The 22,751-nt window shown below is 42.1% G+C and overlaps 1 protein-coding gene across 1 annotated transcript in view; it reads left to right on the top strand.

The window, feature by feature from the left end:
* Positions 1-22,751, top strand: part of CRB1 (crumbs cell polarity complex component 1) — a 140,574-nt gene that overhangs the window by 82,974 nt on the left and 34,849 nt on the right. Inside the window, exon 6 of the mRNA XM_044432255.1 lies at positions 13,404-14,357. Coding sequence (XP_044288190.1) covers positions 13,404-14,357 — 954 coding nt within the window. The remainder of the gene's footprint in view (positions 1-13,403; positions 14,358-22,751) is intronic.

Below are 22,751 nucleotides of genomic sequence, written 5' to 3'. Positions count from 1 at the left end.
ATAGATAAAAGATCTACAGAGGTTTAGACTGCAATATTTTGCAGAGGCAAGGCCTAGGGTTGAGTTCACATTTTTCAGAAATTAATGTCCTCATGTAATAATGTAAACTTCATTACACTGCTGCAGACCAGTGGTTCATCTAGTCCAATATTCCTAACTCTGACCTGGCTTGCTCAGGGGATTGTGGCTCATGATGCCAACACATGCTGGGAAGCTTTTGAATACTCAGGCCACATTTGTAGCTTGCCACGTTGTCCAGACCTGGCAAGGGTGGATTATATGGGAGTTAAACCATCTTTGCATAGCCCTAAAACAAGCCATGGGATTCACAAGGCTTGTTTAATTCTCTCACAACCCCCTGTCACAGAGTTCAGATGACATGAATATTCAGCATGGCTGCAGGCATTTGTCACAGCCCACCATGGGTTAAAAAGCCATGGTGGCCTAATTGGTCATGTGACTGACAGTGGCTATGCATGGTTTCAGAAGGATTCTTTCCTGACTTTACCGGTCAGGGGTTGCACCTGGGACCATCTCCATGTCAAGCACATAGTCTTTCTCGCACGGCCTCTGTTCAGTTGCAGTGGATCACGTTTCCTGCAGGCCTATCTGATCCAAGGCACAATTTAGGGCAATTGTCTGCATCCTTAAAAGGATCCAGAATGGCAACTTCCATATAAGTGCATAGGACTGATGAAGTCAATCACAGAACCACCCAGTGCCATTTTTGTAAGAAAAAAGGTACTGGGACTCATGAAATTATTTACCCTTTGCACGTAGTCAGTCACTGTACACACACCCACACACGTCAGTTGTGTAACGAAACATAACAGTTGCTGTCTGCAGTAAGCACTCAGCACACGACCACACAACCAATCACAAGCTGAGCAGCACCATCACAACCAGCGCGGACGAAGACCGCATGCATCGGACTCGACACACAAGCAGCCCGCGTGCACCGTTTTAATGATTTTGCCTCCGACCTGCTATGCTTGACATGGTGATTCAAATTCATGTAAGACCAAACATCAAATTTTCAAAAGTTACTTTTAAAACTTGGAAAATCTGTCAAAAAACGGTGCCAGAACTCTGTTCCGGTGCATTCTATGCCAAAAAAAAAAAAAAAGCACTGGAACCACCACAACTATGGTTTAGTGCCCATCCTCCAAACTCCAGCAATCATCCATACTCCAGAAAAATGGTCTGAAATGGCCATTGTGAAATGAGCGAAGTCCACAAAATTCTACAGGCATACATAATCTAATAAGCCAGAAAACTTCCACTGAAAGCACAATTTGGTAGTTATTTTAGGAACTGTCCACATTTTGGAAAGCTACAAAATGCAAGCTACAAATGAGCTAAATCAACCAAGTTTAGATGTTACATGTAATTGGACTGGGTGGGAACTACAAGCCACAACACTTTTACAGAATCCAGCTTCCAGTACTGGTCCAAGGTAACATGCTTAGTTCCTGGAGAACAATGAGGGAGCCAAATAAACTGAACTCAGCACTCCAAAGGAAATAGATAAGATATATGCAGTGACCTGGAAAACATCCATGGAAAACATGCCTTAACATAGAAAATAGAATAGAAAATATTCTGGAAATAGCATAGAAACTTCCCAGTTAGCCAAAAATAACTAAATTAACCAGTCACTCACTTTCCACCAGGGCAAGTCATGTCTCACTAACTTTTCTGAGTTCTTTGAAGGTGTCAGTAAACATGGAAAAGCAACAAAGAGTATCCTTAAAGACTAACAAAATACTTGTATTTATCACCCAACAACTTTTGAGAATAGCAACAAATAGCTACTGAAATGTAGTTTCTGTGGACATTCTGTAGTTCACTGCATCACTCCCATGCATTTTTACGACTGGTGCCTTTGGTTGATTTGACTGATGAATTTGGAAGCTGCCATTCTGAACTATATTCTAGAAAACAAACAATGTAAACTGATACTAAAATTATCCAGAACCTGGATACTCAGCAGGTTCTGTAGTTTGCTGCATCCTTCTGATCCAGTTATGCATGGCTGAAAAATTCTGCTGGTTTGGCTTGCTTGGAAGTTGCCATTCTGGGTCATTTGTATCTGCCCAGAACAGGTACAAAAAATTAGCTTTTATGGAAGTTGTGGCTTATTGCATCCCTCCCATGAATTGTGTGACTGGTGACTTTGGTTTGGTTGGATGGCTTTGCAAGACCAGGGCATTTCATCCTGTTCTATACAATTCTGAGCATTACAGGTTTCATAATAACACAGTATTCCAAGATTTCCATCCTGAGATTTTGTTCCCAAGTGTCCTTAAGATATCTCATTGTTTTTAGCATTCCCTGTTTTCAAATAAAGAGGCCATTCAGGGCCTGTGCCAGCTTTTAAGCTGTCCCACAGACACAGATTCCAGACATAGACACTGCCCTAGTTTCAATCTTGGTTCATTACAGATGTATGTCACACAGACCTTCTTTCCTTCAGCATTACTCTGAACACGGAGTTCCTCTTTCAACTAGCCAAGTCCTATTAAAACTATCATTTTCTACCTTGCTGACTTGTAGACTATATTATAACATGGTCTGACAATGAGGCTATGCAAACACAGCCACTTTCTCATATTATACAGATGCGCCTGCATTTTAACAACACAGGAAATTCTCACAAACCACTGAACTGTTTTCCCCAGCTGCTATCTCCCTGGGCAAAGAGTTAAAGGCAGGAGCGGTTTCACACTAGACAGCACAATGGATATACATGCCCATCTCAATTAGAATGAACAAGAAGCAGGCAACAAGCGACAAGATACACAATCCCTTTCACAGGAGATTGGATGTTGCCCGAGTCCACCGTGTAGCTGTATTCATGTAAGAGGCAAACATGCTTTCAAAGCCTTGCAGTGTTTTCAGGAGTAAAATGGATTTGCTTCTCGATTCCACTGCAAGGACTTCTTTAATTCAGTACTCCCAACTGCTTAGAAGTCTACAAATGTTGACCTTGGACAATAATTGACTTTATTCAAAAACAACTTTATTCAAAAATAACTTTGGAAAGATTAAGGAATACAAGATCCAAACTGTATTGTATCCAAACCGACCCAAATTGATCTGTATTTAGAAATGGCTTTTGGCAAAATATGGAATAGCATAATGTCCTTTTTAAACATTATACCATAATTATTATTATGCTAGGGTTTTTTTACATTTTGTCATGATAATTAATTCATATATTCAAATAATGGGAGGAAAGAAACCCAGCCAGTTTGTCTTTGTTTTCCTTTTCTCTTTGCCCAAAAAACTAATTCAGAACAAAAAAGTCTGTCTAGATTACATGAGCTTCTAACTGGGTTCGGACAACACAATAACCCACATTCAAGGATTGAATATAGTGTGGATTGTTCTTTAACTGGGGTTTGTTGTTGAAATGGAGGGTTATCATGTTTTCTGAACCCAGGTATGCTAACAACCAATGACTTGTTAACCAGGAATAATCCATGGAGAGAACTGATGGTTTGTTGTTGGTTTGTGAACTATGGTTATCTTGGCTGGGTTTGGACCAAGATGATAACAACGACCACGATTCATTGACAACCCACAGTCAGCCTATCCTCAGTCCTTAAGAGTGGGTGCTTGTGTCATCTGGACCTCATGTCTTCCTGCTTATTCCACTTTTCTCTGGCTGTGGAGTACTGTTCCTTCAAACCTTTGCCTACTTTTAGTTTACTCCCTCTTTCCTCTGCAGCTCTTAATTCAGTAAAAAAACAAAGGTTATGAGTTCTTCAGAGTTACTTGAAAATAGCTTATAAACTCAAGGCCTAACTGAGTTGGGGTGGAGGACCCACACACACATATACACCAGTAGTGAACTAGACTCCATTTTGGTTTGAATGCTGCATTTCCCTGATATGGCAGCAAAACCCATTTGAACATCCTCAGCACCACAAGATGTTTCCCTAATCTAAAGCAAGTTGCTGCAAGGGCACATATTGTGTGTGATACACTAGGGTAGCCAGGTATCCTCTTTTATAGAGAATAGTCCTCTGTTTGAAAGGATGCCAGAGGACTGTTTGAAGGCCTATATCTAGAGGTCTGTAATATCCAAATATAAGGAATCGTGAAGCCAAGTCCTGAATGTTACCCATAACCAATTTAGCACTTGGACAGCAGACTGAAAAAAGAAAAAGAGGAACAAAGGTCACCTGGCCACAGTCTTCAACATCATGGTGAAATGTACTATATTGCTACGGAAAATGTAATAAGTGTTTCTAAATATGCATCTTTACATACAAGTGAGCATTTGCAAATATGCAAATCACCATTCTCTCTTTTGGTGATGGCTTTCCTCTTTTTGGCAGGTCATAAATGGCTACCCTAGAAGTGTTCTTGAGAGAGAGAGGGGAGAGTGGAAAGGAAGGGGAAATACGAGCATATACAGCATAACTTTTAAGATGATCATTGTATTGTGAGTTTGGTTTACCAGGTAGATGGCAGGCCTGGAGAGGCTCAAGGCCATGGTACTAAAGGTTGATATGTTGATGACAAGTAGGGAGAATCTACCTCCTGCTAGCACAAGAATATAATGAGTCTCTTACTTGCAGTCAGAGAGGCAGGACAAGTTGTGCGCTTAGTCTTGACTAACAAAATCACAAGGTTTGTTGAACCAGATGAGCTGCTGCCAAGCAGAATCTGGAAGCCCTTTGAAAAAACAGTAAGAGCAAAGCATGGGGTTTCTTCAGTCCTCCAACAGAATGAAGAGTGGGGAGTGGGGGACAATTGATTGAAAATTCCTTTCCAGCTCTTCTGGCAAGCAATGGCCATATGCCCTGGAGCAGAAGGGTTAATTGCCATCATTTTAGCCTGGCTGGTTTCACTTTTTGCTCACCCCCTTATCTCTCTCTCCTGAAGGTGCATTTCCTCCTTTCAGCAAAGAGCAATTATCATTTGACAATTAGCAGCACAGATGTGGCAAAATTACAATGTTCATGATTATTCAATAAGATTTGGCCTGTTGCCTCAGGATGAACCAGGCTTTTGAATAGACTGAGCCTCAAAAAAAAGATGCATCTCATTAAATTAAAAAGCAAGGTATGGCAGGCACTGATGAAACAGAGCAGAGGAAGGAGGAACAAACATTCAGACCTTATGGTGCAATCCTATACATGTCTATACAAAAGTAGCTTCCAAAAATATCCATGAAACTCGGGAAATGTTCAGGAAGACAGATGTAGGATTGCAACCTTACATACTTTTCTCCTCCAGGATGTAGTCTTAAAATGCTCATATTATAAACTTTCAACCCATTCTTCATGAGAGCAATCTCAATATTGTTCCCATAATATTATAACTGGGAGTCCCTGAGGCAAAGGGGGCTGTGACCCCTATGCCTATTGCCTGTTTATTTTGAGCTTTGTAAGAGCTATCCAGAGTGGCAAACCTGTTTCGGAGGTGGAGTTTGGCACCATGATATATGTATAATTTACACATCTCTATATCTATGAACAGATATCTGTATCTATAATTGATCTATAGCTAGCTATAGCCAGAAGAAAGAAAGAAAGAAAGAAAGAAAGAAAGAAAGAAAGAAAGAAAGCATATCTATAATTATATTATCACTATAAAGCTCAACATAAAAGCTGCAATGGATAAGGAGCCCCACGCAGCACATTGTCACCAGCCTCTCCTGCTCACATGCTTGCTTTCCCAGGATTTAACCCCACTGAAAAGAGTGAGATTTATTTCTGAGTAAATAGGCACAGGAAGGCACTGCCAGTCACAGTGACCTGGTCTGCATGATCATCGCAAGTTAAACAAGCCACAGGGGCTCCTGTAAACTCCAGTGCAAACCTCCCCATCCAATTGTTCTGTCATCTGAATCTGCACAGCATGGCTTGCCGGAGGGGAAAACAGTCCTCCAGTGACCCAGTGGTGATCCTGGAACCACAGAACTGCTCCAGTTATTTCAAGTATTGAGTGTGGGGCTAGAAACAAAACACCAATACCCATATTGCTGCAGTCCCATTTATAGTCCCACAGAGCTTTAGCTTGCCACACGGCTAGAAGCAGAGCCTGAGCTTTCATCTCACAAAGCAAAGGGAGATAGCATAGTGAACTTTCAACAGGTAGCACAGCACTGTGAACTTTCCCAGTACCCAAAACTTTCCCAGTATCCCAGGCAGTCTTTTGGAGGCATGCCAAGGCTAGGGCTGGGACAAAACTCAGCAGAATCCATCACTCTAATTTGTGTGAGAAAACCATTCTCAGCCTGGTTTTGCAAGTGAGCTGAGAGGAAGTATGCAAATAGTTGTGGAATGGAGGGTGTGCAGCCAACAACCTTCTTCCACATCAGGAGCAGCAGTACAAACTGCTTGTATAGGAGTCCATCCCTGGCAAGCTCCATGCAAGCAACCTTCCTCTGTATCCTTGCACAGTAAAACCTTGGATTGCAAGTAACTTGGTCTGCGAGTGTTTTGCAAGATGAGCAAAAAGTTTTTCTAAATTTTAACTTGATAAACAAGTGATGTCTTGCAGTACAAGTATTATGCGCGCTTTGCCTGCCGAGCAACACTGGGGTGACTTTGGGCCAGTCACAGACTCTCACCCCAACCTACCTCACGGGGTTGTTGTTGTGGGGATAAGATGGAGGAGGAGATGTAAGCTGCCTTGAGCCCTTTGTAGGAAAAAGGCAGGATATAAATCAAAAAAATAAATAAAAATAAATAAAACACATCACAACTGAGCACCAGTTCTTCTTCTCTCGCTGTGGGTGTGAGTACAGTATCATCTCCCTGCTCCTCCCCCCGAGCGTGCTCATGATCGCGCCTGTCTCCCCTCACCCAGCACGCCCACTTCAAATTTTTGTGATTAAAAAAAGTTACAGAACGGATTAACCTTATTTACATTGTACCTTATGGGGAAATTCACTTTGATATACAAGTGCTTTGGATTACAAGCATGTTTCCGGAACGAATTATGCTCACAATCCAAGCCTTTCCTGTATCTTTATGTTCTGCATCAATAGTCAAACATTGCATTCAGTAAACTATATGTAACCCTGATGCAAATAGCTTTTATTTCATTTGGAATATCCTGTAATCTGCAAGTAAGGTGTCTTGGATGGATCAGGCCTCTTGGATTTGTCCACAAGCCCATATATATTTAGGTTCAGTCCAGGGGCTCATCAAAACATCAGGGAAGCTTGGAGGATCGCTTATTGGGCTGTGCTTTTCTTTCTGTGGCTGCTTTTCCAGCTGTTTCTGTTGACCGATTTCTCTCCTAACGACTGTCTTTGTGTCTTCTACAACAGTCTGTTTGATTTTGGTATTTTGCATGTATTGCATGTTTAAAAACCTAAAACAAGTCCATCAGCTTCAGCATACATATAGCTGGAAGCAAGAACTGGAGGCGGAAGGCGCAGTCCAAATGTGTTGGTGTTTCACCGCTGAAAACAGTGGTAAGTGGCTTGTAGCCACGATGACAAGTGGGCAGAAGATTTCAGAATGGAAACAGGCAAAGAGTTAGTGAACAAAAAGTATAGACCGTGTTTGCTTGGCTCATCTTAGTAGCTAGCCATTATTTGTGTGGCCACTGGTGCATGTTTCCCAGGATTAAGCGGAAGACTAGCAGAAGTGCCAAGATCTATCTGTCATTCCATATCATGCATTTGAAGGTCCACAGAAGCAGTAAGTGGTGCTTCAACTTGCCTCCGACATCAAAAGCAAAATGAGATTTGACTCCTTCCCTTCCCAAAAGTTCTCTGTAGCAGCTGAAGAATCCAAAGGAGGAGCAGGATCTGTTTTTCTTGCCTGGCAGAGGGCCCCCATCCTTTCTGAGTTCTCTAAGATCCATGCTGAACATGAGAAGGGGGAATCTCTCTCATTGGGTTTGGCATCCAAAAGCAGTTTCAAAAATGGTGGCTGATGGCCCTGACAATTGCCTTCATGCACTTCTGGCAATGACTGAGCCAGCCTTCCCACCCTGGTGTCTTCCCATCAAGCTCAGTCACCACATCCAATGGTCAGGAATGCTGGGAGTTGTAGACCAGAACAACAGCGGGGTGACATGTTAGAGAACACTTAAGGAACTGAAGAAGAATTGCTGAATCAAGGTAAGAATTCTGATTCAACAACTTTCAGGATAACATATGTATCTCTGATCAGGAAAATAGACCCCAGAGATCCACAGGAGAAGTCCAATCCCAGTTCAGGAACATACACAAACCAAAATATTCTGTTCACATTAGAGAAGGTGGGTGGAAGGTTTCAATGATCATGTTTAACTTGGGGTGTATTTCATACAATTGCCCGTATATGCCTGAAGTCCATAGTGCAACATTCATCTTCCTTTAAAAAAGGGGTCAGGATATCACATGATCATAGGCAGGAGAGACCACGTGATTTTGCATTCATTAATGCGGAGTGCCTACCTCACGCATTCCCTTAGCAACACCTTGGAAGTCCGTCTACCAACCCATTTTAGCACAGAAACAAGCTCTTTAACTTGGGTAAGCAACAAAACTGGACCTATGTCAAATAGATTGACATCTGGATTTATGTTTGGACAGAATGACATAGGATGCAATATGTTAGAAGACAAACAAACGAAAACCAATCACCCATTTCAACCATAAGCACATTTACATGGGAAGTACATCACAGCTGAACCGTATCAGAAATTACTTCCAGGTCGGTCTGCCCGGGGTCATGCCCTAAGTATATAACAGATCACCATTGCATAAGTAGTATAATGAGTCTTACATTAAGCCCTGCTGATCTGGCTTGCCAGAGAACATGCTATCAAGCTACACTGGCGAACAAAACACACTTGTAGATCTAGGTGGCTTCACATCTTCCTCTTGGAAACACAGAGATAGCTATCTCATGGGACGTGCAAATAAAAGGACTGCATCTACTGCAGAAGAAATGGTTGCAGCTAAGATTCCAGCCTGGGCTCTTTTAATGGCAATGCTAACAGGTATTTTTCCCCCTTTTGTTTCCAAATTAACATCTCAACTCCAAGCTAAGTTATCAGAAGCTTAAATTTGAATATTACACCTTGCTTTTAGTGTAATATAGTTAGAATATATTCTGAACAGAGAAAAAGAATGATAATGTGGGTTTTCTTTGTTTGAGGTGGGGTGTGTGTGTGTGTGTTTTAATGCACCAACTACCAAAAAGACAGGTTGTATAGTTTAAAATAATGGTCATGCAAAAGTATTTTATTTCTAAATTCTGATTCAACTCAGACTTAACTGTTAGAACCTTGTCACCTAAATATTAGTTTCCTTCTAGTCAAATATAATTAGAATATATTTGGAAACTGTGGAAAGAAGTTAATATCCATTTTTCCCATTCTCTTTCCTTAATCAAATCAGACTTGCTCTTGATAACAGCTTCCAGCAATAGCTTTACTATTTAGTGACGTCCAAAATAAACAACAGGGATTCAGCCTGTAAATCCATCTCTGTGACCTGTTCATCACCACATTTAGGGCAGTATAAGGTACTTTTCATCTGCACCTCTTAGGTCAGAAAAGGGCAGTTCGGTAAAACCAAAACACAAAACTGAACACATGTGGGATATTATCAAAGCAAAAGAGAGTTTGCAAATATACAGCAAATAGGATAGACCTTATCTCACTTTAAAACCCATTAAAGCGGACAGACGAACAGCAGCTAAATGCTGCAGAGTGACTGGAACCATCTGACATCTCAGAAACTTTTGCTCATTGTAAACATCAATACAAGTTTAAGTAGTTTAATTCCCCACTCCTCCATAAGAAAATGCAGAACATTTGGTTTAGCAGATGCCTTTAATGGCTGAAAACAATTAATGTCTTAGAAACCCTTCCTTTTCCACAGCCAACTTTTGACACATTGCACACGCGTTGCTGGGATGCTAATAATTTGCAGCCCACTGCAATATGGGCCTCTGCGAGTGGCTAAATTGTGCCTGAGGATCCATAAATGTCTCTTAATCCTCTTAACGGGAGTGTCAACACTCCACGCACCAACAAGACCACTAAGGAGGAATAGGAGCCAGTCTTCACTGGAATAGTTAGCAATGCTACCCATGAGGACTTTGCATAGGTTTATATATTTGTTCTCCTGAAAATGAGAAGTTTTTTGCTTGCAGGTACACACAGGCAAAGAAAACATTGATATATATCTGTATCTATATCATCATCTATATCCAGGGCTTTTTTTGTCATAGAACGCACTGGAACAACGTTCCGGCACCTCTTTTTGACGGATTTTTCCAAGTGATTGTGAATCGCCCTGTTGGGCATAGCAGGTCGGCAGCAAAAATCATTAACATAGTACCTGAGGGCTGCTTGTGTGTCGGCACTGATCGTGAGGGTGCTGCTCGGCTTGGGACGCTGCCCGGCTTGGGATTGGTCGTGTGGTCGTGCACTGAGTGCTTACTGCTGGCGGCGACCATTATGTTTATGTGTGTGTGGAGTGACTGGCTACGTGCAAAAGGTAAATAAGTTCTTTATTTCAAAAAAGTTGGTGAATTGAAAATCTTTTTTAGTGTAAAAGTGTGACCCCAAGACGTGAGTTCTGGCACCTTTTTTTTTTTTTACAAAAAAAGCACTGTCTATATCTATCTCTATCTCTATCTACCTATCTATATCTATATCTATATATGCATGCATACACGCACACACATATACACACCTCTATTCCAGTGCTCCATATGAATGTTTTCTTCTTCCTGAGCCTGAGAAATCATTGTCAATATTTTGTCCTTACAATGACTTGTGGCAGGAAGAAGGGGCTGCCTTTAAGTCCATGCACATATTATGCACATATTATGCACATAATAAAACAAAGCCATCATTCTTCAGCCTCCAGCCAGATTTCTAGTGGTTACATAGCTGGGCAGATGCATGTACATAGATGTACATTGCTACATGCACGTGGAACGTGAAGGACCCAGAGAGCGCATGGCTTGTTCTTTCACATATTACAGGTGGTGAGGTTCCTTTCATAGCACACACTGTGTTTCCCTAGCCTATATTTAACCCAACAAAGGAACATTTTATCTGCTTTCAAACCGGTTCAAGATTGGCAAGTATGGAACGATGGAATGCAGCATACGACGAACATGGCGGACATCAGAGAAGTGGTCCTCAGCCTAGATTTGCCACTTCTTGCATTAGTCATGTCCCTTTCCATCTCCAGTGGAGCTCGCCTCTCGCCTCCTCTGCCCTTTCCCTTGGCCTCATCATCTGTCCCATGGCTCTATCACCTGCATACAGGTGCACGCATGGGGACGATGCTTTCAAGGTGTCTTTAAATCAGCCTTCCCTAGCCTGGACCCATCTAGATTTCACCATAGAATAGAGAGTTAGAAGGGTTCTAGAAAGGGCTTCTGTAGTTACACAGAAAGCACATCCTTATTTTGGGATGTACCAAACTGATAGGCATTCATAGGGAGGTGGGGAGCTTTTCTATGAGTCACACCATCAGACACCACCCACACTGAGAGGTAATCAGGGGTCTTGCCAGCCTTATCAGGATATGCCCGAATGGGAATCTGAGTCTGTGTACATACAGACCAATGTAGTCTGCTACCAAATACCACCCTTTGCCCATGTTATGAAAGGCATAATGCACATTTCTATATCAGGTTGCTAGAAGGCCTGCTTCAGGCCAGTTCTAGGCTGACAGTAAGCAAAGACAGATGCACAGAGGAGGTGGGGAGCAGGAGACTAATTTGATCCTGAAGGATAAATCCCTTACATTTTCTCCAGTTGTACGTCAGTTAATAAAGTGTTTATTCTTTATAGGGCTGCTGTGGATACTGATTGTAGTTCCACTATTTCATGGCATTCTGTTTGTTGCTAAAGCATTTCCCTCTGCACAGAGACTATTAAGAAGCAGCAAAAACCCATTACTTCATATTATCTTTGCATTAGCAAATGTCTTTCACTCTGTGACACATTTTATCTCTTCTCCTAATTGCAAAGTGTGTCACTGAATTTAAAAGGTGGAAATGTATTGGATTTACAAACAAATGTGTCCTTGGAACTCTTTCCCATTAGAAATGCATTTTAAAAGCATGCTGTTAATAATTTTTTAACAAAGTAGGTGCCATTCATGACTGCCTTGCAGCTCGCACAAGTCATTTGCACCTGTGGGGAATGAGTACAAAATGAATAAAATAATGCTTCCTTCCTGACTTGGAAACACTTTGCAGCTGTTTTGCACTGCTGTCCTCAGGGGTGACTAGACTAGATGCTAGAAGATGATAAATTGCCTTGTAAACTACAGCTAGAAATCATCACCAATTCATATAAATTATGAGAACTGACTGTCCAGAAAAGTATTAAGGCCTAATTGGAACATGACCATGCAAACGGAGGCATCCTACCTGTACGGCCTTCCATGTGGCTAGCTGTACTTTGAAATGAACCTTCAACCACTGCATTAGCCTCCCAGTTAAAAAGAATATTTTTAAAAAATAAATAAATGGGCAGACAACCTGGTGAGTGCCAAGAGAAGTATCCCTTGATATGTCTTAGTCCAGGGGAATGACATTGATGATTCTCATTGCACAGTGAACCTAAGACACCTGATTAAGTAGAAGGAAGTATAATGTGTTAAATACCACATGGAGCCCACCAGGACAAACTTATTTCATTAATCATTTGTTGTGGCTTTCCAGGCACTTTTCGGTCCCAAGCAACCAGCAAAACTGGTTTTATTGAGCACTGAGTGGGCCAACTTACATGAGGCTGCAGGTTTTCATTCAGTTTGTTGGGCAACAATTTTTACTGGCCTATTTAGCATTGCTAAACATTGTCAGAAGAATTTGCTGGCAGGTGATTTAAAGAGGGGGACTACAGGTGGAGAAATGACTTCCCTTTTCCCCCTACTGTACTTAGGACTTTCTGTTCCTTGTATCAGTGTTTCTCATACTCTTAAATTATGCGACTGCTCCAACTGACCTCGTATTAGCCATTTTATTGAGTGGATGAAGAACCTTGTGGGCATGTGTAATCCAACCTCTTTTTGTACTACACACAGCAGCTGTTTTGTGAATAGCCACTGTTCATGAACTGTCACTGTCTGTGCTTTCTGCCCTTCATTTCCCTCTGTCCTCTTTCTTCACCATGAGTACCACCCAGCTGTGTGTGCATAGCTATCTGTCAACTGAAGACACACTGCATCTGAAGTCGTGGACTCCAATTCACCAAAGCTCATGGCAGCATCAATTCCTTGTTCTTTAAGGTGACACAAAACTCCTTTGTCTTCAACAGAGGAACATGCCTCCCCTTCCAGGATCTATTTTGTGCTATGCAGCTAATCGTATCCTGCACTGATATTTTTAAGAGATGCAGCAAACTTAATCCAGTCTATACAAATAATGCCTTCATTCTACCCTTCTCCCTGCTCTGCTTTTTTGCAGGCATTCACTGTGAAGAAGACATCAATGAATGTCACATGAACCCTTGCCAAAATGGTGGGACGTGTGAGAATGTCCTTGGAAATTATACCTGCCGTTGTCCTGCTGGAGAGGAAGACAAGCTATTTTATGGTGGATGGAACTGTACAGAAGTCCTCCTCGGCTGCATTCAGCACAAATGCCAAAACGGGGGGCTGTGCATTCCTCACTTACAAAATGGACAGCACACTTTTAGCTGCATATGTTCAAATGGATATACTGGAGTTCAGTGTGAAACCGCAACCACGTTGTCCTTTCAGGGAAATGGGTTCCTTCAGGTTAACAGCATCACAAACCCTACGCAGGACTTTTTCTACAACATAAGCCTTCGCTTTCTGACTGTTCAGCCGAGAACTTTGCTATTTTTTCGAGGGGACAAAGAGACATTTGTGATGCTGGAGCTACTGAAGGGCTACCTACACTTATCGGTGCAAGTCAATAACCACTCAAAAGTCTTTTTGCATGTAGCATACAATGTCAGTGATGGGGAATGGCATTCATTAGAAGTAACCATAGCAAGAGACGTGACTCTTAAATTGCACGACACCTCTTGCACAGAAACATGCCTCAGCCGAACTGCTGCCACAATAGATAGCGATCAGCCATGGTCTGCCTTTCAGAGCACATTTTTTGGTGGCTTGCCTGCGGGGAACAGGAGTGGTGACTCCTTTCCTAACATCCATAATATGCATTCTGCACCTTCATTTGTAGGCTGCCTTCAGGACATTGAGATAGACCAGATCATGGTTATCCCAGAGAACGTGTCATCGAACTCCTCTTTAAATGTCAAGGAAGGCTGCATTAGAAAGGATTGGTGTGAGCACCACCCTTGCCACAACAAGGGGCGCTGCATCAACTTGTGGCTGAGCTATCAGTGTGACTGCTACCGGCCCTATGCTGGTCCAACCTGTGCTGCAGGTAAGGTCAACCCATCGACCACAGAGCCCGAATTACCACCTGAGATCATATAGAGAACATGCATGGTTAGGTTGCAGACCACCATTCCTGCATGCTTAAGCACTACACCACCGCGGCTCTTAGGGTCACACTATTCATGGATCATATCAAGTTGTCCAGTTAGATAGAGGAGTCAACATCTCAGCTCTTTGGCAATGCCAAAATTAACTTTTCATAGCTTACAGAAGTCAGTTCTTAAATTCACATTACTCCTCCAAAGTTACTTCTTTCTCTACATCAGGGGGTAGGAACCTTCTCCCCCCCACCACCACCACCCACAACCCAAAGGCACAATCTCTTGTGGCTTAAATTCTAGAAACTAGTATAGATGAAGCCAAAGTAAAAAATGGGCAGAGCCACGTCACATGTCTCATACACATGAATGCATAAAAGCACATAACACACACAAATTAATTAATTCTCTCTCTCTCTCTCTCTCTCTCTCACACACACACACACACACACACACACACACACAATTACAATCCTCATCCGTTCATTTATTCATACACTATCACATAGAGAGACAAAGATTGCCCTTCTTCTACCCAAAAGTCACAAACACTCCCAAGAATTCTTCCTTCACAGCTCTTATCCACAGAAAATACAGATTTACAAACTGCACACACAAAACAGAAGAAGGAATTCCTATGAATAATTCCACTGTGTTTAAGACAAGTTGGCAAGCTGCCCCCTTCTCTTACCAGGTAGAATTTTCCTTTAGACATGACTGAGCAGGACTTTGTAGCCTCAGGAGGAGAAAGAGATGGGCAGGACACACACAGGAGGGCTTCCAAGAGCAGCCAATTAAGGCCAACAACTTCCGGAACCAGAGGAACAAATGGCACAGAGCCAGGGAACTCAGGAGGGCCACCAATTACTTTTTAGCAGTCTCACATCAACCAATTTTGATCACCACTTCAAACAGCTTCCATGAGCTTCAAGGGTTGGAGGACCCTGGGGGGAAGGGACAGGGTAGGAATCATAGAATGATGGAATCATGGAATAGTAGAGCAAGAAGGGGCCAATGACACCATCACATCCAACCCCTTTCTCAGAGCAGGACTGCAGGTTCGAGTCTGTTTGACAGATGACCGTCCAACTACCTCTTGAATGCCTCCAGTGTGGAAAAGCCCATGACTTCTCTAGATCATTGGGTCCATTGCCCTGCTGCTTTAACAATTGGAAAGTTTTTCTTGATGTTTCAGACAGCTGGAATCTTGGTTCCTGTAACAAGCCAGGTCCTGTGATCTGGGATCATTGAGAAGACTTCCTGACCATCCTCTGTGTGACAGCATTTCAAGTATTTGAAAAGTGCTGCCCTGTCTCCCTCAGTCCTTTCTTCTCGAGGCTAAGCATGCCCGATTCTTTCAGTCTTTCTTCAGGTGGTTTCCAATCTTCATTGCCCCCACTGAACTTCTAATTTGTCTGTGATGGTCTTGATGCCCAGAACTAGACTCAGTAATCAAGATGGGGTCTAACTAGTGTCAAACAGAGGGGAAGCTGTACTTCACAAACCAAATTGAGAAAAGACAGGGGCTGACAGAATGGATCGAAAGGCAGCATTGCCAGGTCTGCTCTATGGGCCACCAGTTTCCCACCCCATCTCTACATCAATTCCAGTGCACCAGTGGAAGGGTTACACCTTCTTCCTGCATCTCTGATCATGCCATTTTCTGGGGCTGTGTAATGCGATGATGCATCTAGTTCCTGTTCCAGTCAATCCAAGGTCTCCAAACCATGCAAACCCAGGTACACTCACAGGACACAATTCAGTCACATTGACATCTTAGCCTGGCCCCACTGACTTCAGTCTTAAAGCTCTGCCACTGAAAGCCACAGGTCTTCCTCATTATACTTCTTTTTGAAATGCAGGCATTGCTTTTCCCATTGTTATTGTTACACACCATCAAGTCATTTCTGATTTACGGCAACCCTATGGATGAAAGTCCTCCAAAATGTCTTGTCCCTGACAGCCTGATCGGTGCTTGGAAGCTCACAGCTGTGGCTTTCTTTATGGGATCAATTCATGGCTCTTCTTCCTCTGCCATCAACTTTCCCTACCATGATTGTCTTCTCCAGTGGATCCCGATGCACTTCAAGTGTAACAGCCAGTTTCGACATTTCTGCTTCCAGGGCATGTTTTGCCTTGCTTTGCTCTAGGCCCACTTGTTCATCTTTCTGTCAGTTTGGAGTATTTGCAAACCTTGCCTCCGGTACCAGGTTTCAAACACATCCGTTTTCTTCCTGTCAGGTTTCCTCACTGTCCAGCATTCCCTGTACATTATGGCCAAACCAAATAGAAACAACTGTTGAAAAAGCTGTGGGTGCACCTTGAAACCCCACAGCGATGTTGCATATTTGTCTCTGGCAAATTAGGTGCGAAGGTGGCATGGCCCAAATGTAGCTATGCCAATTTCCTATAACAGAGTGGAAGAGATATAAAGCACTGCATGGATGGGTAGAAGAGGAGAAGTGAGCTTCTCAGAAAATATTTCTCCCCAGCCATTTTTCTTTTCCCCAAAGAAAACTTGTGGTTATTGAGCCCTTGCAAGAGAAAACAGCTGGGCAGAATGTTTTCCATCAAAAAAGCAGTCATCTATATATCTCATGCAGTATAGACGATGCTATGATCTGTATATAATATTTCAGGCTGCCCTTCAATGAAACTATCAGGGTGGTTGGTTGAAAATGATAGTAAAATACCTGCAAAAGCTGTTGTTGTTAGTTGTGAAGTCATGTCCGACCCATCGTGACCCCATGGACAACATTCCTCCAGGCAGAGCAGCAGCATTAAAACTAGTGCAGAAACAGCAAAGCCGATTGGAATATTTTCCAGTAAATTGATGTGATCCGTTAAAGCTTGGGCAAATACAAATGTCTTCACCTGCTGCCAAAATGATAGCAAAGGTAGCACCAGAGAAACCTTCCTGGAAGAAGCAGGGTGCCACCACTGGAAAGGCACAGTGGTCACCAACCACTGAACTTTAGATGGTGGTGTGGTGCCAGATAGCAAGGAGAGCATCCAGGGAGGATTATGTAATGGAAAGTGGCCCTTTATAGCACAAGCTACCAGATCTTTGAAGGGTGATGAGAAACAAAGGGGCTGCCAAAGCACATCCACACTTCGTATTCGGAGATGTTTGCAAAAGGTGCTGGAGGAGACTCCTGAGAGTCCCTTGGACTGCGAAGAGATCGAATCTGTCAATCCTAAAGGAAATCAACCCTGGCTGATCCTTAGAAGGCCAGGTCCTGAAGATGAAACCCAAATACTTTGGCCACCTAATGAGAAGAAAGGACTCCCTGGAGAAGACCCGGATGATGGGAACAGTTGAGGGCAAAAGGAGAAGGGGACGGCAGAGGATGAGGTGGCTGGATGGGGTCACTGGGGCACTGGGTGTGGGCTTGGGTGGACTCCGAGGGATGGTGGAGGACAGGAGAGCCTGGAGGAATGCTGTCCATGGGGTCATGATGGGTCGGGCACGACTTTGCGACTAACAACAACAACACTTAGAACTATGAAAACCTCACAGCAAAGCCAGATTAAAATGTGTATGAATATGTTTGAAGGGGAGGTGAGCAATATGAAAAGCAGTGTTAGGAATGCATAGTGAAATCCACAGCACTGTATCTGTTGCAGATGTGAAATGGTGCCATTGCAGTGGACTTAGTGGAGTTATATGGATTTACCTTAGTTGATATCCGGTCAAAAAGGGCTTACTGGATACATTTGTTCAGAAAGTGTTAGCTTTCAAAAATGCATTTCAATATTTTAAAAATACTATATCATTTCACACAACCCTTCATAGTTTGCACCTACCTTAAAAAAATCACTGTTGCAAAATGACATTGCTGGAGCCATAATTGTAGCCGACGGCTTTGAAGTTCAGCAGTAATTTATCCAAAGGTTTGAAATGCAACTTTGGAAAAGAAGACTACATCTGGTAAATATGTTTGCCTCTTTATATGAAGCAAAATTAAAACCATCCAGCTCCAAGAGGGGCTTATGCTTCCATTAGGGCTGTTGTGAATGATTAGAAAGCATTTGAGACATTTTTTGCTCCTGACCACAATATTCTCCTCAGTTCACAGCATCCTACTGGTTTGATTCAATAATATGTACAGATATATAGCATGTGAGAGGAGAGGGAGAGGGAGAGAGGAAAGATATGCAAATACACCATTTCCAGATTTTTCCAGCAGCTGGCATAAAGCATTTCTCTGGAATGGTTAACAGTGGGTCCACAACTCCTACATGTGTCTGAACATTTGGTTCCACCATCCTTTCATTGATGGCAATAGATTTCGCACAAATGTGTTTGTGGACATTTGCACAAATTCACACTTGAACAAATTTGCCCTCTCTAAAATGAACAAAGCACCCCAAAATGTGCACTCCTTAACCTCTGCACATTTTGGTCATTTAAAAAAATCATACTTTGTATTGATTAAATTAAATCAATACAAATCACACTTTGTATTGTGTCAAATTAAAAAATCTATGCAAGTCCACAGTACCTGAGCAACTAAGAAAAAACCAAGGTGCTGATGAATCCATGTATCAAATTCTTAGTCTGTTGTGGATTTTTCCAACATTTCTATGATCAGGTGGGCAGAGTTTATGCACATGCATTCATAGTCTTTCAGATATTCTGTTAAGCACATCATTTAATTCTCTTTTCCTTGACATAAAAAGCTCTGAACATTTAATGGATTAATCACACTGATGTAAACAAATGTGTGTATCTCTAAATCCCTAATAAGTAACTCAATATATTACTTTATTTCTTTGTTTTTGGTTCCATTTATATCCCACCTTTTTCCTTTTGCCAGAAATCCAAAGTGGCTTACGTGGTCCTCCTCAACTACATTTTGTCTTCACAGCAACAGCCCTGTGAAGTAAGTTAGGCCCAAAGATACCCAGTGAGTTTCATGGATGAGTGGAGACAAATCCTGGATCTCCGTGTCCCAATCTAGCATTTTAACCTCTACACCACACTGGCCTTCCTTCTGTTACAGAAGGAAGCAAAACAAAATCTTTAACTAAAACAGCCATCATAAACACACTAACTAGGGAGAAACCAACACTGGACACAATGGGATTAACATCTAAGTAAGCATATATACAATAGAGCTGGCAAGTTGCTGAAAAGTTAGAAGGCCAGGCCATGTTCAATATTTCATTTCCCATTCCACTAATACACCAAAGACAATATAAAACCATCAATAAAAATGCCATGTGACAAAACCAGTGGTTGTAAAATTAAAAAAGGAAAAAGCTAATGTCTTCTTAACTTGCAGCCCCACCAGTTAAATGAGTCTACACTGATCTGTTGACCAAAGCTTTATGGCCAGTCCTATGTACGTATACTCAGAAATGAGTCCTACTGAGTTCAGTGGAGGTGATTCTCAAGATACCTAAATTGAAAGGGCAATCCTACCCAGGTCTTTCCAACAGGAAACCCACTTCAGTTCAATAGGGACTTGATCCCCAGTAAGCAGGTGTAGGATTGCAGCCATAGTTGATGAAACGGAGGAAAACTTGCATTAATCAGTTAACTCAGACAAGCTGACAATGTCCCTCTCCCCCTCTCTCTCCCCCTCTCTGGCTTTTAAAGATGATGGGATTGCTGTGAGCTTTGTACAGAAATACTTGTATCTTCCCTAAAGAAAAGTTGACATACAGTTAACAAGTGCAGGCAAAGTTACAGGGAAGCAAGGAAAGTTGATTTATTTTCATCCGTATCCAGACGTAATGGCTCAAGAGGTTAATATTGACCAAGGTTATGCTAAATGCCCATCAAACCGCAGACCAGATCCAATATTTCTTTTGAAGCAGGGTAATTGAAAACTGCAAGGGTGCCGTGCTACCTTTTTGAAGGCTAACCTTGCTTCCTTTGCCTTTCTTCGTAACGTCGCGCCTCTTCCTGCTACTTGCATCGTAAGCGTTCTCTCTTCAACATGAAAAATGTCTTTCAAGTGCTCCCTTAATAGAGAGAGAAGTTTTAAAAAAACCCTTTCATGCTTAAAAACACCCATTTCGACATGGGGGGAGGAGGAGGGGAAAAGATTTATGCATGTGTGCTATATTTTTAACAAGCACATAAAGAAATCTAAGATAATCTCATTCACAAAATTAAAACATTTTTCACTTGTTATTTATGAAATTGTCTATTCAAAAGTAAGTCAAGGATTTATTTTCCCCCACTAAATAAGCAGCGACAGATATGGGGCCTATAATACTTAGAAGGAGGTTTTCCACAATGAATACCCCTGTTTTCATGGGTCCTATAATCCTTTCATTAAAATAAAATGCTGCAGGGGGAAAAAAAGAAAAGAAAAAGGCTATGCAAGTCTCAGTCCCAACATTTATTTAAAAAAAAATCCAGTGAAAGAAAAGGTTGTTTATGGAGTTTCTGAAGAGCCATGCTTCTCTTCTCTTCTCTTCTCTTCTCTTCTCTTCTCTTCTCTTCTCTTCTCTAGTTCTTAAATTTATTTATTATCCTGGAATCTTTTTTGGTATATAAAGCATTCATGTATTAAGGATTTTAGCCCAGATAAGACAACTGCATTTGTGCATTTACAGCCATTTCATCAATTAACCTTACAGCATAGGAACAGCCTAAGCTATTTGACTGCCAGAAGCAAAGCACTAAATAGCAAGCCTTCCATCTCCTGCCGTGCCAGAACCAACTTTAACTTTTAAAGGTCTCAGCACAATATCCAGACATCAGTTCCTGTTTCATTTGCCCACCCCTAAGTTCCACCACCCGAAGCTGCCTGCTTCACTTTACTTCGGGGCAAGGTTGGCCTTGCACGCGAATCACTTTCCCATGGTCATGCACGTTGCTCCTCCCCTGCCGAAAGGCACACAGACACACACTTCTGGGGAGAACGGTTTTGATCTAGTGCTGTGAACTGAACAACGTACTGCTACGGGGGAGCAGCATCCATTGGGCGCTGCACCAACAGCATCTACGTGCCAAGAGGCAGCTCATCTGCTGAGCATGAATGGCGCGCCTCGTTCCTGTATCAGTGTTGTCTGGCTTCTGGAAGGTACCATGAAAACCTGCACAGAAATCCCACAACTCATCTCAGCCATGGGCTAGGAATGATTCCCGGACTTTTAACAAAACAATTAGTTATTTGGACCCTGTATGCATGTTAAACAGCCATTTTACGATTAACAAATGCCTTTTGGCACCTTAAGGACAAACCAATTTATTATGGCATAAGCTCTTGCAGACTACAGACTGCTCCATATGGAGAGTTTCACATTTATAAACACTATGCAAAATTTCCGCAACAGCTCTGGTAGAATAAATTTGTTACTTGGTTTAAGGTGCCACAAGCTCTTTGTTGTATTTGCTCCAGTAAACTAATATGGCTATGCTCTGAAAATATTTTGATATTAGAAGACAAAGATTATAGAAACGTTTTGATCCTGACCATTCTCTTCTAATAGACTTACTTAAGATTACTGTTATATAATACAAATTACACCCTTTCCACCTTGGTCCCATCTCTCTTCTTTACAGTTCGGGCACAACCTATCCTGTCAGATGCTTCCAGACTTGTGTTTGGTCAATGTCATGAAGCTACTGGATTGCCAGGCCTGGAAACTGAGCTTCTGCCATTGCCTGATCTGTGGAATCTTCTACTCACATCTTAGAATTAGTCCCCAAGGAGTGAAGAACATATGCAGAGATTTGGTTAAGAAAGCCCTGGCATGGCTTGGACAGTGAGCCAAGGGGAAGGGAAATGATGCTCATTCAAACCAATCTGATTTGGAAGAACATTCCTTCCAAACTTCTTGTTGTCTACCAACAGATGAGTTTGAGCAAAATTCATTGGATCATCCATAACATTCAGGAAGCAACACCAGAGGCAGTATTTTGTCAGTATTCCTCATCCCTCAGACATGGGTCATCAAAAGAAGTCAGAACTTCATATGGAATGTTTGCTAATATCTGTCCTAGAGGTTGGAAACAAGAAACCTAAAGACTGAAGGGGAGGGGACACAATTCTTGCTGAGGAATTGTGAAACTGAAGTCAGGCAATATTGCTGATCTCTCTGCTTTGAACTGGTGTCAGTTACACCAGTTTTTTAAAAATGGTATTTATTGATCATAGGTCTCATTCTTTAAGAGACCTTAGGTATGATTCTGGATTCATGATGCATTTTTGAATGAGCGTTCAAATATGGTAAAGAATATCCAATGTTTACCTATCTCTACAAAGCACAGAAATACCGATAAAACAAAGAGCACTGTAACTTGCAATTAAATGTCGCCATGTGGAATGACTGAGATTAGTGTTACAGCCAGATATTCTCTTTTCTGCCTTCCATCACCA

Source organism: Varanus komodoensis, unplaced genomic scaffold (assembly GCF_004798865.1).
Source record: "Varanus komodoensis strain SLA01 unplaced genomic scaffold, ASM479886v1 scaffold24, whole genome shotgun sequence".
NCBI classification, from domain to species: Eukaryota; Metazoa; Chordata; class Lepidosauria; order Squamata; family Varanidae; genus Varanus; species Varanus komodoensis.
The sequence above is the reverse complement of the archived record's forward strand: the minus strand, read 5'-3'. Positions and strand labels throughout refer to the sequence as shown.